This window comes from Ambystoma mexicanum, chromosome 11, assembly GCF_040938575.1.
Source record: "Ambystoma mexicanum isolate Mex_15411 chromosome 11, UKY_AmexF1_1, whole genome shotgun sequence".
Lineage (NCBI taxonomy): Eukaryota > Metazoa > Chordata > Amphibia > Caudata > Ambystomatidae > Ambystoma > Ambystoma mexicanum.
Genome location: NC_090934.1, coordinates 449936854 through 449952433, shown reverse-complemented (window position 1 = coordinate 449952433; position 15580 = coordinate 449936854). Strand labels below are relative to the sequence as shown.

The window sequence follows — 15580 nt, the reverse complement described above, 5'->3', positions numbered from 1 at the left end:
TCAATTCAAGACCCTTTCCATTGTCCACAAGGCTTTCTGGGGCCTGGGTCTAAAATACCTTCAACCCTCCCTCCGTAAATACCTTCCCTCTTGAGCTCTTCACTCCTCCACCTCCAACTCCCTCAGGGTCAGTCATTCTCAAAGAAACAAGCTGGGGGTAGATCTCTGTCTTTGGCTGGGACTTCCCTCTAGAACAGACTCCCTTCCACTCTGAAACTTGAGGAGAACCATCTCCGATTCCGGAAGCACTTCAAGACCTTCCTCTTTGCTTCTGCCTTCTCTCCTCCTCTTCCCTGCTGATCTGTTCTGCTTCAGCATCATGCACCTGGTTACCCTCTGATTTTGGGCCCAGGTACTTTCCCACCCTGCCACGCACCGGCACTGCCTCCTGGCAACCCTTGCACTTGGGTCTGTATCTGTAACCCTACAGTCCCACCCTTGTTCTGCACTTATCAGTCTGTGCCTTAAACCTAACACTTGCCACTTGCTGGCTGCACTACCACTTGTTTTTCAATCCTCTGCTCAGCACTTTCGACTTCTCCCCCCTGCACTTTCCCCCTTCCCTCTCCCCTGCACTTGCGCATTCTCAATGTCACTGGGCCTAGTAAGATCGTTGTTTTTGTTCTCCCTTGTTCCGCTCTGTTGCCTCGTCGCGCTCTGAAACACTTGTGTATGAGCGAAATACAAATAAAATATCAATATCCTTTCCCATCTTGCTAGTCATCAATGTACTGGAGATGTTACGTACGCAGAATCTGAAAATATATTTACCACCTGTCCTTCTGAGAGATCGCCATATTGTATGGTGATGTAGATTCCTGTATGATACCTTTCTGCCATAAGGGCTGCAGTGCCTCATCTGCTTCTCGTAAAAGGGGGTATTTCTACACTCACTGCAGCAGTTCTCCCTCCTTTATCTTAACGTGCACTGCTCCTGCTGCCCCCTTAAATATTCCCACCTCATGGGGTCCTTTGGTCCATAAATTCTTTGGAAAATCCTCCTGTGTGTTTTATGTCTCTTATTTCACCAATTGTGTCATCTGGGGCACTGCTCTTTCCTTTATCTGTACTGGACAGGGCATGCTCAACTGAAACACTATCTCCACCTTCTCTTCATCTTTTGTAGCAAACAAATCTGTGGCTGTTACTCCTGTCAGTGTTAGTATAGGATCGATGCATAGTATTGATCACCACGCCATGTTATTGTCACCTGTAGCAACCAGTATAACCATATCTTTTCTCACTACTACTTCCTCTAGGTATAGCAGTATGTGTATGTGTGTGTGTGCCTGGTGTGATGGTTGAGGGGCACCATGTTCTGAATACAAATTCATTTGACAGTCCCAAGACCTTTCCCTGTTTTCCTGGGACCCATCCTAGCAGTACTTGCACTCCATAGAAGAACATCTCTGTGTGCGTGGGTATCCCTCTCAAAGTTCTGTGTGCATAGTAAGCTTCTATCAACACTGCCTCCCTGGCTGGTACATCCAAGGTGTGGTGCATACCATCCCTTTCTATGAAAATTAAGTTGTGGCATTCAATTTGTTTAACAAATCTCTTCCTAATATATTAATAGGTGTGTCTTTTTAATACAATTATGACACTACAATATGTTGCGTCCCTATTGTCAGTGGTCAATCATTTGCTAGAAGAACCGCTTAGATGGTCCCCCGAAAAGACTTGCATGTCCAATTTTTTGTTGGATAATGGGACCCTCCTTCTTTTATACAGGATCTGGCTGCTACAGTATCCATTAAAAAGGAAAAGTCCCTCCAAAATATTGACCGACCAATGCTGCATTTTTATGAGCAAACTCATGGGGGGGTTAAAAAACTGTTGCATATTATCACACTCCAAACATCAGTTTATCATCCACACACAGGTGACCTTGTAGAAAGATTTAATAAGACACTGAAAACCATCCTGCGAAAATGGGTGGAACAAGATGCCAGAAATTAGAATCAAATGATTCTCTGGGCTTTATTTGAAGTTAGAAAACACCCGGAGGCCTCCACAGGATTCTCCCCATTTGAATTACTCTATGGGGGGGGGAACTCCAGGATGTACTGGATATGTTGAGGGAAACTTGGAAGGAGAGAGAAGAAGCCTCAATACCAGTCTCCCAAACAGCAACTAGGCTTAATGAACACTGGTCGGCTGTTAGATCTTTGGCACAAACCCATATGGCCAAAGCACAAGAACAACAGAAAACCTCTTATGACAGAAAAGTCTCTGAGATCTTTTTCCATAAGTCAGAAAGTATTAGTGGTATTGCCCACCTCTGAGTACAAACTTATATTTAAGTGGCATGGACCATATGAGGTGTTGGAACAAATGGGACTGTGTAACTATACAATTCCCAGTGTGATCGTCACCTAAAAACACAGGTCTATCATATAAACCTTTCAAAGGAGTGAAGGGAAAACCTGTCAGAGTTCAATGCCATCTAATTATCTTGTCTGTTACCAGAGGATTTGGATAATATTGACTTTATTTCCCCTGATCTTAGTACTAACCAGAAGCAAGATCGTATAAGACAGTTCACTGATGTGTTTAAAAAAGCGCTTGGAAAACTGTAGGGTATTTACCATCACATACGCATTCTGGAATGCAAAGTGGTACATTTAAAACCTTACTAACAACCGAGTCCCGAAAAGATACCATTATCCAGGAAGTTAAGCAAATGCTTGTGGCCAAAATCATTGAACTGTATAATAGTCCTTGGTCCTCCTCGATTATGTTAGTGGCAAAACCTGATTGAAGATGGTTTTGAATTGACTTTAAAAAGGTAAATGACATCTCTGCCTTTGACGCCTACCCAATGCCATGCATTGACAATCTTATTCACTGGTTGGGTAATGCTGTCTACCTGTCAACAATAGATGTGAACAAAGGCTCAAAGGCTATTGGCTGATGCCACTGTATTGACCTGACAAAGAAAAAACTGTGTTTGCTACTCCCATAGGATTGTTTCTGTTTAAAGTATTGTCATTTGGTCGGCATGGAGCTCCTGCAACATTTCAGAGATTGATAGATAACATTTTACATCCTTACTTGAACATTTGCTGAAGTTATATAGATGATATTGTGATACACAGTCAAACATGGGAAGATCATCTGCATCACCTTTACACAGTCATGAGAGGGTTAAGAAAAGCAGGGCTAACCCCAAGCCCCAGAAAATGCAAACTGGCTCAATCGGCAGTTAAATATTTAGGGTTTTTTTGTGGGTAATGGTACTGTTCAACCACAACAGGAAAAGGTTAGAGCTGTCCTCAATACCCCGACACAAACAAAACCAAAAAAGTCCTGAGAGACTTTCTGGGATTAATCGGCTACTACTGTCGGTTCCTTCCAAACTTTTCAAGCAAAACCTCTCGATTAACAGACAAAATGAAAAATGCTGAGCCTCAAAAGATCAGATGAGATGAGACAGATGATATTTGTTACACCACTTTAAAACAAGCCCTATGCCAGAGCCCCATTTTAAAAGTAGCAGACTTCTCTAAGGAGTTCATCCTAAAAACTGACACTTCCTTAATGAAACTGGGGGCTGATTTATCGCAAAACCATGATGGACTGGTGCACCCTATATTGCACATCAGTCAGAAGTTGTTTGCCAGGGAGAAGAACTACTTAGTGATCGAACTTGAGGCACTGGTAATTAAATGGGTGATGATAAATCTCAAATACTACATCTTGGGTCATAGATTTTGACTAATCACAGACGAATTCCGTTTAGTGTGGATTAGTCAGAGAAAATAATCCAATCCACGCGTTATGCTGTTGTTCTTGGACCTTCAACCCTATTGCTTCACAGCGGAACAACAGAAGGGTCAAGAGCAAGGTAACATGGATTTTCTCTCCCAGTTTCCATGTGAAACCTCCCAGTCCATCCCGCAAAGGGGAAGGTTATGTGAGAATCCTGAGGGCATCTGCATACCTGATCCACTTGGATCCTCTTCTCAGGTGGCCAGGGAAAGGCCATCACTCTTGGATCCTGACCCTAGGGGTTTAGATGAGAGGAAGGATCACCTGGGTGGAGTACTGGGGAGAGGATGTATTTTGGTGAGGCATGGTACCCCCCTTCCCTTGTAATAATAAACCCTATGCTCTCCCTACCTTCATGGCTTATTGACAGCCATTCCCTCTTATTTCCACTCAGTCATACAACTCTAGTACTGGGACGAGGAAGAGGCGACTAGGAGTGGTACACACTAACATTCAGTTACACCACTCTGGTACTGGGATGAGGAGGATGCCTGGAAACTATTGTGAGGGTCAAGCATGTCCAGAAAACACCAGTAATTGTAGTCAGGCAATTGAACTTGAACTTGAGGGCTTGCACCTGCAACCTGTTAACAGGTCACAGGTGCATACAAGGTGGATCCACCAGTAAGGAAGGGGAAGCCAGCAGGAGAGATGCCGGGCTGGGAGAGAGGGGCCTGGGAAGGGACAATTCCTGCCCAGAAGGGGGCTTCCGAGGAGAGTCCTGCCTGGAGGCCAGGGAGCCAGTGATTGCAGAAGAGAGACTGTGAGGCCGGGCATGACCAGGACGTGAGAGGTGCAGAAATGCCAGAGTCTCCACTGCCTTGTGCCCACATCCGGAGCTGTGGGGCAGGGAAGACTTCCAGGTGCTTCAGGCCACCGGTAGCATCCGCGGGTGAAGAGCGGAGCTACCGGCAACCACCAGTGAGGTTCTCAAGAGGCAAGCGCTGCTCGCAGCACTCCAGAGAATTGTGCAAGGAGCCGAAGAACCTCAGAAACAAGACAAGAGAGGATGTCCAGAGGTGCAGCCAAGGACAGGTGAGTGAATTGAAGGGAACACTCATACTGAGGCACTCCTAGGGCTACAACTGGGCATATGGTAACGCCAGATGAACTGAAATTTGTGTGTATTTGATGGTGAACTAAAGGAAAGATTTACAAGCATTATTGAATACCAAACTAACGGAAAACTTTGATAAGCCTACGAATGAAATGAAAGCATGTGTGAAATGTTTGTAATGAACATTTAAAGACAAAGAATGATTGATGTGCACTTACAAAGATTGTGAGTTGTGTGGAATAACACACTGTGGCAAAACCAAGAGACTGGCAAGGAGAAAGCAAGGTGGTGGAAGAAAGTGAGCACCACAGAGTGAGTCGTGTGGAAGAACACACTGTGGCAAAGCCAAGAGACTGGCAATGAGAATCCAGAGCCTGTGAACCAAAGCACAGGTGCAGTGAGAAAGAAACCTGTGTGGGCAAGAAAACCTAATGTTATTGGTTGCATGACCTGTAATGGGTGGAGAGTTTGGTCCGATAACTACACCTAGACTGCAAATACCTTGTCTGGAAAAGCCAAGGAAGTAAACAAAAAGAATCTCCACTTGTGAATTAGATTTCTGAAGATGTGAAATATAGCAATCTTTATTAACTATTGAAGAGCCTGCAGGATTAAAAAGGTTGACCTGGAACTGGTTTTGAGAATCAGGAGACAAACAGATTGTGGGTTTGCAAGGGGGAAGAGCTGACGTCTTGGTAAGGGAAACACCCAAGACTATGTGAGTTATGCAATTGCCTTAGGGAATGGAACCCTGAGGCCTTTTCGGAACTGTGTTGTCTTTTTGGGGAAGGGAACTCCGAGACACTTAGAAACCCCAGGGTTATTTGGAACGGCTTTGAACTTGGGAAAGAGGAGCTAAAAAGTAAACCCAGAGCTGGAGGAAGCTCACAACTTTATTTGGAACACTGTTTCTTTTGTTGCTGACATCCTTACACATTGCTTAGCTTTAGTTGTGAGGGCAAGTATAGGTTTTCGACACAGACTTTTAAGCTGAACTTACTGACTCAGGCTATACTTAGTTTCTTTAGGTAGGTAAATCCCACCCTATCATAGGGACAGTTATGACTTACTCCATCCTGACATTCAAGTAATAACAGTGTCTTGTTTGAACCTTGAATCTTTTGTCTGTGTCGTGCTTCATGATGCCTTTCCATTACCTAATCTTCTTCCTTCTACTCAATCTGCATTCTGTTTTCAGTATTCTACTGAAACTGCTATTCTTTCTGTATCTGATTACATTATTTATGCTCATCACTGTAAACTCTCTTCCATTCTGATTCTGATTGACTTCAGTGGCACATTTGATACTGTGGATCAGTCTACTTTACTATCAACTCTTTCTTCCCTTTGGTTGCTGGTTTTTTTCTAAAATGCTTTTCCTCCGATCGTGCAAATCATTCTTTTTCTGTTTTCTAGATGGGTGTAACCTCTTACTTTTCCTCTCTCTCTCTCTCTCTCTTTCTCTCTCTCTCTCATGGTGTTCCTGAAGGTTCCGTTTGGTACCCTGTCTTATTCACGCTTTAATATTGCATGACTGTTTTCTCTTATCACTGACTTCGGTTTACAGGTGCACTTTTCATGTTGACGATATCCAGATTTCCTTGTCTTCTCCTTAATTTAATGACTCTATCCACTCTCACCTGTCTTTCTGTCTTGCGGCCATTTCTTCCTGGATGTCTTCACATTTTCTTTGTTTAAATTCAAAGAAAACTGAAATCTTATGTTTTCTCTCTTCTAAAATCTCTCTGCCTCTGGCGATATTATTTCTTCCTCTGTCTCTTCCCTTATCGTCTCAGGTATGTAATCTTGGTGTCTTATTTGATCCTTCTCTTTCCGATCGCTCTTGTCATTTTCATTTATTTAACATTAAGAAAATGTGTCCCTTTTCTTCTGCAAAAACGCTGCTTCAAACCTTTGCTTTGACCCATTGTACTATTGTTGTTCACTTTATGTTGGTCTCCCAAAATCTGCTTTTGCACATTACGCTTGCTTCTTCACTCTGAGGTTCGGATTATTTTTAATCTTCCCCAGTCTTCCCATATTTGTGAATTTTTGGCTCACCTTAAGTGTCTACCGGTTCAGCAGTACTCTGAATTTCACTTTCTCAGTCTGGTCTTTAAATCTATTCATGTACTTACTCTTATCTGTGAGCTTTGATTTCACTTTACCATTCACCACGTAATCTTCGCTGTGCATCTAGGTTCCTTATTTCTGTTGCCCATCCTCCTTGTGCTGCTTCCCGCTTTCATTCTTTTCAACTGCTTGCTCCCAATCTGTGGAATTCTTTACCTTTGGACATCAGCTCTTGTTCTAATCTCTCACACTACAAAACATGTATAAAAATACATCTCCTTCACCTCTTTTTCCCTGAATAATGTTTTGGAACTCTTTTGGTAACTCAGTTTTGTGACTATTCTCTATTGCTGTACTGTTCCTTTAGTCTGTGAAGTGCTTTGTATAAAAGCCTATATAAATGCAGTAAATAAATAAGAAAAAAATAATTGCATTTATAGGAAAAGGAATTGTGATTAGTTCGGTTTGGCCAGAGGAGCAAACTTTCTCCTGCCAGTTGAACACTTTGCGATTAAATTGGAATGAGTACATGAATTTCTTTAACCGTTAGTAAAAGGCTTTGGGATTCTATAAAGATATTACATAGGCATGCTTGTACCTGCTAGTAAAATTCTTTAAGAATGAATAAGGATGAATATGGACAGGCTTTAATCTGCCAGTAAAAGGCTTGGGGATTGAACAAGGATGCTTACAGGGGTAGGCTTTGCCCGTCCACTAATAAATGTTTGCGACTCAATAAGGATAGTTACATTTGCAACCTTTCACCTACTAGTAAATGTTTTTGGACTGAATGACTGAGAGGAGGGGGGTGAGAGGGATGTAATGACATTCATTGCAACAGAATGATAAGGGCAACTGTCTTTCAATGTATTGCCCACTCACCCAGACTCCCTTCAGTTTCAGGTATTCAGAATTGATAAGGTAAAGGGGGGAAGTGGGTTTTCACTCTGCATTTGTAAGCTGTGGGCTTAGAAGATTGTGTTAAATGGGGATGAGTGTGATCAGAGGGACAATCATTAACATCTCATTTTAATGTACTGGGGCTAAACATTGTAAATCATAGAGAAAAACCTCATAATACCAGTGATGCTCTTCATGTATAGATTAAAAGGCAGTGGATTTTTTTTTGGGCACTGGATAAGGGAATAGAGAGGTATGTCCTTCCATCAATAACATTGGCGCAAAACGTTGTGCCAAATGAAATCAGGATTTTAGAGTCAAATGTATTTTATTGTAGAATATTGTATTGTTATATGGGATGTAAATGATTCAAATGTTATGTTTTCTTTTTTGTGTAATGTTTGTAATAAACTATGTACACAATTTTAAAAATAAATGCTGCAAAATTAATGAGGATGCTAAATGGTCACACCATATTCACCTACTGACAGGTTTTTCTTTTGTGTTTTAGTGCTTTGTGGTGCCACACTCACCAGTACCAGTGGCACTCTGACATCACCAGGCTTTCCTGGCAATTACCCCTCCTCTACAGATTGTACCTGGATGATCATAGCCCCGGTCAGATACAAGGTAAGAATAAACTGTTCTGATGGCTGAAGACCGCACCAGTCACTGATTATGGCTGCTCAGACCACCGTTTTTCACAAGCATGACTTTCCAAGTTCCGGCTTCAATTATTTAGTTTTCGCTCTTTCAATTATGGACTACATCTGGATAGGCATTCCAAGCTAATTGCAAAGTAATTCCAAGATCTGAGCATGCTTTGTCAATTTATGCACACACTCGCAGAAATGTATTTTGAAAAATCACTTGAAAGTCACAAAAGTATATAATGGTGAGGCCGAAAGTAATCATTTTCTGGTCTTCTGCAGATTTTCTTCACTATGACTTCTTTCAACCTGGAGGGCCATCCAATGTGTATCTACGACTACTTGATGATATACAATGGAGGATCGTCCACCGCCCCCCTGATTGGGAAATACTGTGGAACTGTTCAGATAGCTGCATTTACATCCACTGGGAGCTCATTGATGATCCAGTTCCACAGCGATTTGAACGTTTCATTGTCTGGCTTCATGGCCCAGTACTCATTTGGTAAGCATTGTTCACACCACTCATCCTGAAAACATCATTGAAAGGCATGAGTGATCTATAGTAGCAAACATTGTGCACACAACACTATTTACAGATTGTAATCAGTCTGCTGTGAGATTGTAAAAAGGAAAAAGCCCCCTCATACAGTCCACCTCTTGATGGCTCTTCCTTAGGGGGTCCTCCCTGCTTCAAGAGGCCTTCTTAATGTGCACGGTGGATTATTGTCAAACTCTACATCCTCCAAACCACTCTTTGCCAAAACTCCTTATAGCCTGATACATCACTGGTTGTGTGTATATCCTGCAAATAAAGGAGACCCATCCAGACACATCACATTTTTTCAAAACAGATTTTGGAGCTCAGAAAAAAGGAGGGAGATAGTCTTTCACAATGAAAAATATAATGCAATGACCAAGGTCTTGTAGTTTACAGGAGATGGATGTTTGTCTCCTTGCTAGAAGGACCTATGTAATTTTAAGATAATGGAAGGTGATGAGGCTCAGATTCTCTACACTATAGTGTGAACCCCGTCACTGCTTCAATCTGTTTGGAGACAGACATAGGGATGAAGTGTGACATTTTGCAATACAATATATCCCTCTAAGCACATTAGCAGGACCAACTTACATTTCTAATCAACTTTTTGACTAATAGTAATGGATTGCAAAAGAAATATCAGTCTACTAGCTGTTCCCAGGTATCATGAGCTGAGATAATGCTCTCTCTCTCTCTTTCTTTCTCTCTCTCTCTCTCTCTCTCTCTCTCTATGACTTCAATCTCACAATCTCTCTCTCTCTGCCTCTCACTCGCTTCATTCTCTTTTTCTAGCTGCCACCCCCTTTCTGTCTCGCTCTGCCTATACCTATACCTCTGCCTCGATGTGGATGACGATTGCGTTGTCAGGTGCGTGTTTGGTAGAGCCACCTCAGCCATTTCTGAAAGAAGCACAGTTACAGAAAAAACACAGATGAGTTGGGGCACCTCTCAGATACCGTTGAGGTAGAAAGGGGGGTAAGACAAGGGTGTTTAGGGGCCCCACTATTCTTCAATCTCTTCCTGGCAGACATAGGCATATCGTTGGAATTGCCTGCATTGGCCAGCCCTATGTTGAATGGAAGGAAAATCTTCTGGCTGGCCTATGCAGACGATATGGTACTGCTACATAGAATACCAATTGGGCTCCAGCGTTTGTTAACCAGGCTGAGTGAGTACGCGGGAACTAATAGACTTCCTATAAATCCTGCTAAATCAAATATCATGGTTTTCAAGCCCCCTCAAAAAAAGGTCAAATATTCAAACTGGGATTTAGATGGCCAAAGGATACAAAGGGTAGAGATGGTCAAATATCTGGGCTATAACATCCATGTCTCCCCTGCCCTATACAAAGTTGAGGTCAAGGTCACAGTGAAAATAGCACAGGGCACAGCACAAATGCTCAAACTGAACCACAAGTTCTGCAAGTTCTCTATCTCTCTGTTGATCAGATACTATTTGGCAAACATAGTTCCATTAATTCTTTATGGGCTGGAGGCTAGACCCCGGCTTTGGTTCACTAACTGGGGTGTATTCGAGGGTAGGCTATGGAAGAGGGTACTAGGTCTCCCTGCCTGCACACCGAGTGCGAGCCTTAGATTTGAACTGTGCCTAAAATCACTGGGATGTATGGCAAATTGGAGGTTAATCTCCTTATATTGGGAGATCATTACTGGAAAAAAGACTACTCTCTACGGGGACATTAGGTGTCATATGTCAAATTCTAGATCCACAATATTGGCATCATTAGAGAGTAAGGTCAGAGAATACCTCTCTAAAATTGACCTCGATATAGACACCCTCATTTGCAACCCTTTAAAAATTAAGAAGAAGCTTGAATCCATTGATTGGATAGAAACAGTTGAGAAAGTAAGAATGGTCTCTCCCACAAATCCCTTTTTACAGGGTGAGAAAAAACTAGGTTGCCTTTCTAGTTATCTCATGAAATCTCCTGAGAGCTCAATACGCAATGATTTCTTAAGAATAAGGTTAAGCCTGGTATACTGTGGAGAAGTGCTGGAAAAGAGAAAACAAGGAGAGCAAAGCAGCTCTATATAGTCTGCACTAACCCAGCAAAACAAACACTCTGGGACCTGGGACCCACGTCTAGTACTCTTCAGGAGGTTTGTGCGATATGAATAAAATCTTGTCTCTGAATTTTTTTGGGACAGATTGGTATCGGGCTCTAATGCTGCACTAATATCTGCGGTGGTACGTGTGTTGAAAATCTGTGAAATCATTGCCTAATATCTGTAGCCATAAAAATGGAAAAGGGTTGAGGATTAAAAGGTAGATTTTGTTAAGTGTAAAGTTGTCAATTTGAGAGAAAAGTAATTTTAGTTTATAATTTGATACGTTTGAAATGTTGTTCTTACTGACTTATAATGTGTTTTGTAGATATCTTTATGCTTTTGTAAAGACTCGTCGAGTCATAAACAAATTAATAAAGAAAAAAACACAGAGATCTTTAAAGAGGGGGAGTGCTGATATACTATTGTTAGAATTAAACGAACATGCCTTGGCACTCGTTCTAGGAAAGGTCCAATGATTTTAATAAAGGCATGACCGTTTCAAAAGCTTTTGGGAGACAATGATGTGTATTCTCTGCAAATGAAGCTTTAATAAAAATGATTGCAGTCACATGGTGTACTGGCACTTTTTCAAACGTTACATTGTTAATTTCTAATGATCACTTCCAGTATTTATTGTAGTCATATTAAGAACATTACACTTGTCCCAGGATAAACATATAAATTATTTTCTGATAGAAGGCAATAATTCCAAGATGGACAGTCTAGTACAATCCACTTTTAATTTTAGAGAATTGGAAAGGAGAAGGGAACAAACAGAATCAATGTTACACCCTGACTGCTTTGCATAAAGTCAATGAGCATTGTGGTAACATAAGAATGACCCTAGATTTTTATATTTGACAAATATGTCTACAATACGCTTAAACCACTATTTATATAATGCACTATGGTCTTGGTGCTCATTTCATTTCCAGAATACTCACCCAAACAATATAATCTTTGTAACCATAAAATGTATATACTCTTTCAGGCAGACTGGCATTTGGGTGGGAGAATAACATGGCTGTGTCATTTGTCTCTCCATTGGGGTCTCGTCTAGCTTCTTGTATGGTTTTGGGAGCTTTGCAGAATTTTACAAGAGGATGTGTTGGGTCTTACGATGAAGATGTCTGTATGTGGCAGCCTATGTGTATGCAAATGAAGCCTTAGAGAAATATATATATATATATATATCTGGGCTGATTCTCAAAAATGAATGCAAATGTAAAAAATGTATCATCTGTGCTTTTTTCAATTGATTTATTTTTGAGAATCGGCCCCTATATGCATAGCATTGTAGAAATGTGCAGATAACCTTATTCATAATGGTTAACTGTGTATTGCTTGGGGGCTGTGCAGCAGCGCAAATATTTTTTTATTTTTTCTGCTTATAGCGTGAACCTAGATCAAGAGCATCTAAGCGCTTTACAACAGGATTGCGCCAGAATTGGGGATTTGCATTTTATGCAGTAATGCAGTACTCTTGGTGGATGGAGAGAGTGATTATAGGCAGGTATTGGGAGTGGGGGCTGATTTGATACTGAAACAAAAAATAAAAGCATTTCTGTCCCTGCTTACGGGATGGAAATGAAAGTGTGACAGCAGGGGTTCACCCCGCTATTGTGCCACTTAGAAAATGCATAACAAGGTTAGGATTGATCATGTCATACAATGTTCATCCCAAAGCATGTTCCAAACAGACGCAGGAGGATGTCCTATTTTCCGGGCATTTTAAAGTGAAACTCTTTTCAGGATACTGGATGAGCTTTAAAATGTGCAATGGGGATACATTAGGGCATTTGAATGTGTGCATCTATGATTTAGCATCTATGATGCGCACCTTCAAATGACCATGAGGCTGGAGGAGCATCTTTTTTGGTGCAAATGATGAGCAGTGATTACACATCTCATCATTTGCACCAAAAGGTTTTCCGAATCTGCCACAGTACGTAGTTTAGGGAGAAGTTAAGGGATGTGCTAGAGTGGTCAAAATGCTCGCTTCTTCACTCATTTTGATTTGAGTTTTTGTCTGACCTGCTTTAATAGTACACATAGCAGAAATAATCCACCTACTCTGCCCCTGATTCACCAAACAGCATGTCTGCAATAAAGTTATTGTTTACCATGTCTGCTTTAAAGTTGTACCACAATCTAAAATGCTGCATGGAGATCATCTTCATTATATGATAGTTTAATAAATTGTTAAAAACAAGGTTGTTTAACTCACCAATCTAAATGGGAAATATTGAAGGAAACCGCCAACCCAGCATAACAGAAACAGCGAAACAACGAAAAACTAATTGCCCGAAACAGGGCCATCGAAGGATAAGAAAAAAGCAAACTACTGCAAATCACTGTAGAATGATGTTAAGTCGATGGATCAACCTAACCTGCAGAAAATGACTCAGACATTTGACCACTAACCCTACTAAAATCTCTCTAATAGTCTGCATGCTCACCCTCAAACACTGAACAAACCACACAAACTGAAGCTACCAACAGCACACATCAGAAAGCTCTCTAGCGCTTTCCCTCTCAATCCCACTAACCCCTCCCAACCCACTTGCTTTTCAAATCCGCCAAAGCACCTGGTGACCAAGAAAATGGCAGCGGTGCGTGGTATAAATCACAATAGCATTACATAACATGTGCGTTCTAACTGTCAACGAGTTTAATAAACCCAAGAAATCCTACCTTTGTTCTAGTTAAGTAAAGTATACATTATTTTATGAAAATGTACTGTTACAATTTGTCTTTTTAATTATTCTATTTTGACTTTTTTCAGTGTTAGCATCCTGATATGAGCCACAATGAATGAAAACAGACATGAAATCCCACCTGTGAAAAAATGTGCAATGATTCCAAGAAACACTGACTCTGGAGGACTCAGTATATCATTCAGGAATGGATATAACGTGAAGACTCCTACATTTTACATTTAAAATGGATGTTATGAGAAATGACCTTGCCCAGCTCCATGCTGTACAGGTCATGGATACGACTTTCTAGGTTACTGTCAAATCCTGTTCAGGAGAGCATTTCATACTACGCTCCTGGTACATATACTTAAATTCTGTGACTTAAGGTATCAAAAGGAAGTTACAACCTGAAGAACATAGGATTTCATAAACCAGGGATTTGATGATCTAATTAGAAAGGGCCACATTACGAGGCAGGCGCTCCCGTAATGAAGGGTGCTGATACAGGACCGGCACCGTTCATTACGGGATGCCTTATTACGAGGTCCCCTAGCGGGACCCGGAACAGACATCTGGTAAAACCAAGGAGCTAATAACGTGCCTGTTATTAACGGGCCCTTTATTACCTCATTCCTCATTCACAGATCATGAAAATGTTAAAGGAAATCTTACAGCTGGTCAATTGTGACCCCCATATCATGGATTAATTTAGAAATGATGTATGTTACCACAGTGAGAATTAAGATATCAGTCATTATAAAGTAAACACATAGGCAGTAAGAGTACATCTATACGTTTACATGCAGTTTTAACAGGTAATCGCGTGTGTGCGTTTTTGTCTGTGTGTGTGTGTGTGCGCGCATGCGCTAATGGAGAGTGATGAAATGCCTAGTGATTGTACTATATGTATTTATAAGGGTAAACTAGACCCACATTTAATGTATTTTTGTCCTCTGGACGTGTACTGCATTTTGGAATAAACCTTTTACTAAAAAATAAAATTTACTTAAAGCACTTTGAATGTTTTTGCAAATTCTACCAGAAGAAGGGTACGGTGTTAATACTGGGAATAATTTTAGAACATTGAAGCTGATAATAGTGGCTGTTAAGATACATTTTCAAAACCAGCTCTATCGAAGGTTAGAGGAGGACACACTAGTCGATGAACAGCGTAATCTAGACAAATGATATCAAGGTAAATGTGGACTGAGCAATAAAGCAGACCTTAGAAGATACGAGAGTAGTATAATAGTGCACACTTACAGCGCTTACATATGGCAAGCAACACAGAAGTACAATAAACAGTATATTAGGCCTGTAATCTCTAAGCATTGTAAAGTAAACATTTCTAAAGCAATTGATAAACACACACACACACACACACCCTCCCTCCCCATTAAAAGGTGATTCTAGTCACCCTATAATTAAGGTAGAGCCTTTCATCCATTCTACGTCTAATAACTTTTGGCCCATTGAACCGACCAGCACAACATTTTACAAACAAGATTTGCAGTCCAGGCAAATGTTTGTGCAAATCTGTGTAAAGTTTCAAAAGATTTAAATGGCCAAATAAAGCTGTTTTTCACTTTTCCATTCTTTTTCCCATAAGGAAAATGTCCACTCTATGCTCTAATGCACAGCCCAAACCCAAAAACGCTGGATGGATTTGTGCCAAATAAGAAACAAGTTGGGCACAAAGCACTCATAGGTAACCCTCTGTTATTTTGCCATAAAGCCGTCCAGTACTGTTTTTAAATTGGCATAGAACAGGGTGCCCCTGTACCCAAAAAGTTATCTTTATCTCCCACGATGCATTGCTG

The 15580-nt window shown here is 41.1% G+C and overlaps 1 protein-coding gene across 2 annotated transcripts in view; it reads left to right on the top strand.

Moving 5' to 3' along the window:
- LOC138503501 (embryonic protein UVS.2-like) overlaps nt 1-14774 on the top strand; it is a 235899-nt gene extending 221125 nt beyond the window's left edge. For both annotated transcript variants that reach the window (XM_069623283.1, XM_069623282.1), the window contains 3 exons: nt 8313-8431; nt 8734-8956; nt 13847-14774. In XM_069623283.1, coding sequence (XP_069479384.1) covers nt 8313-8431; nt 8734-8956; nt 13847-13860 — 356 coding nt within the window. In that variant the 3' untranslated portion in view covers nt 13861-14774. The remainder of the gene's footprint in view (nt 1-8312; nt 8432-8733; nt 8957-13846) is intronic.
- The last annotated feature ends 806 nt before the right edge of the window (nt 14775-15580 follow it).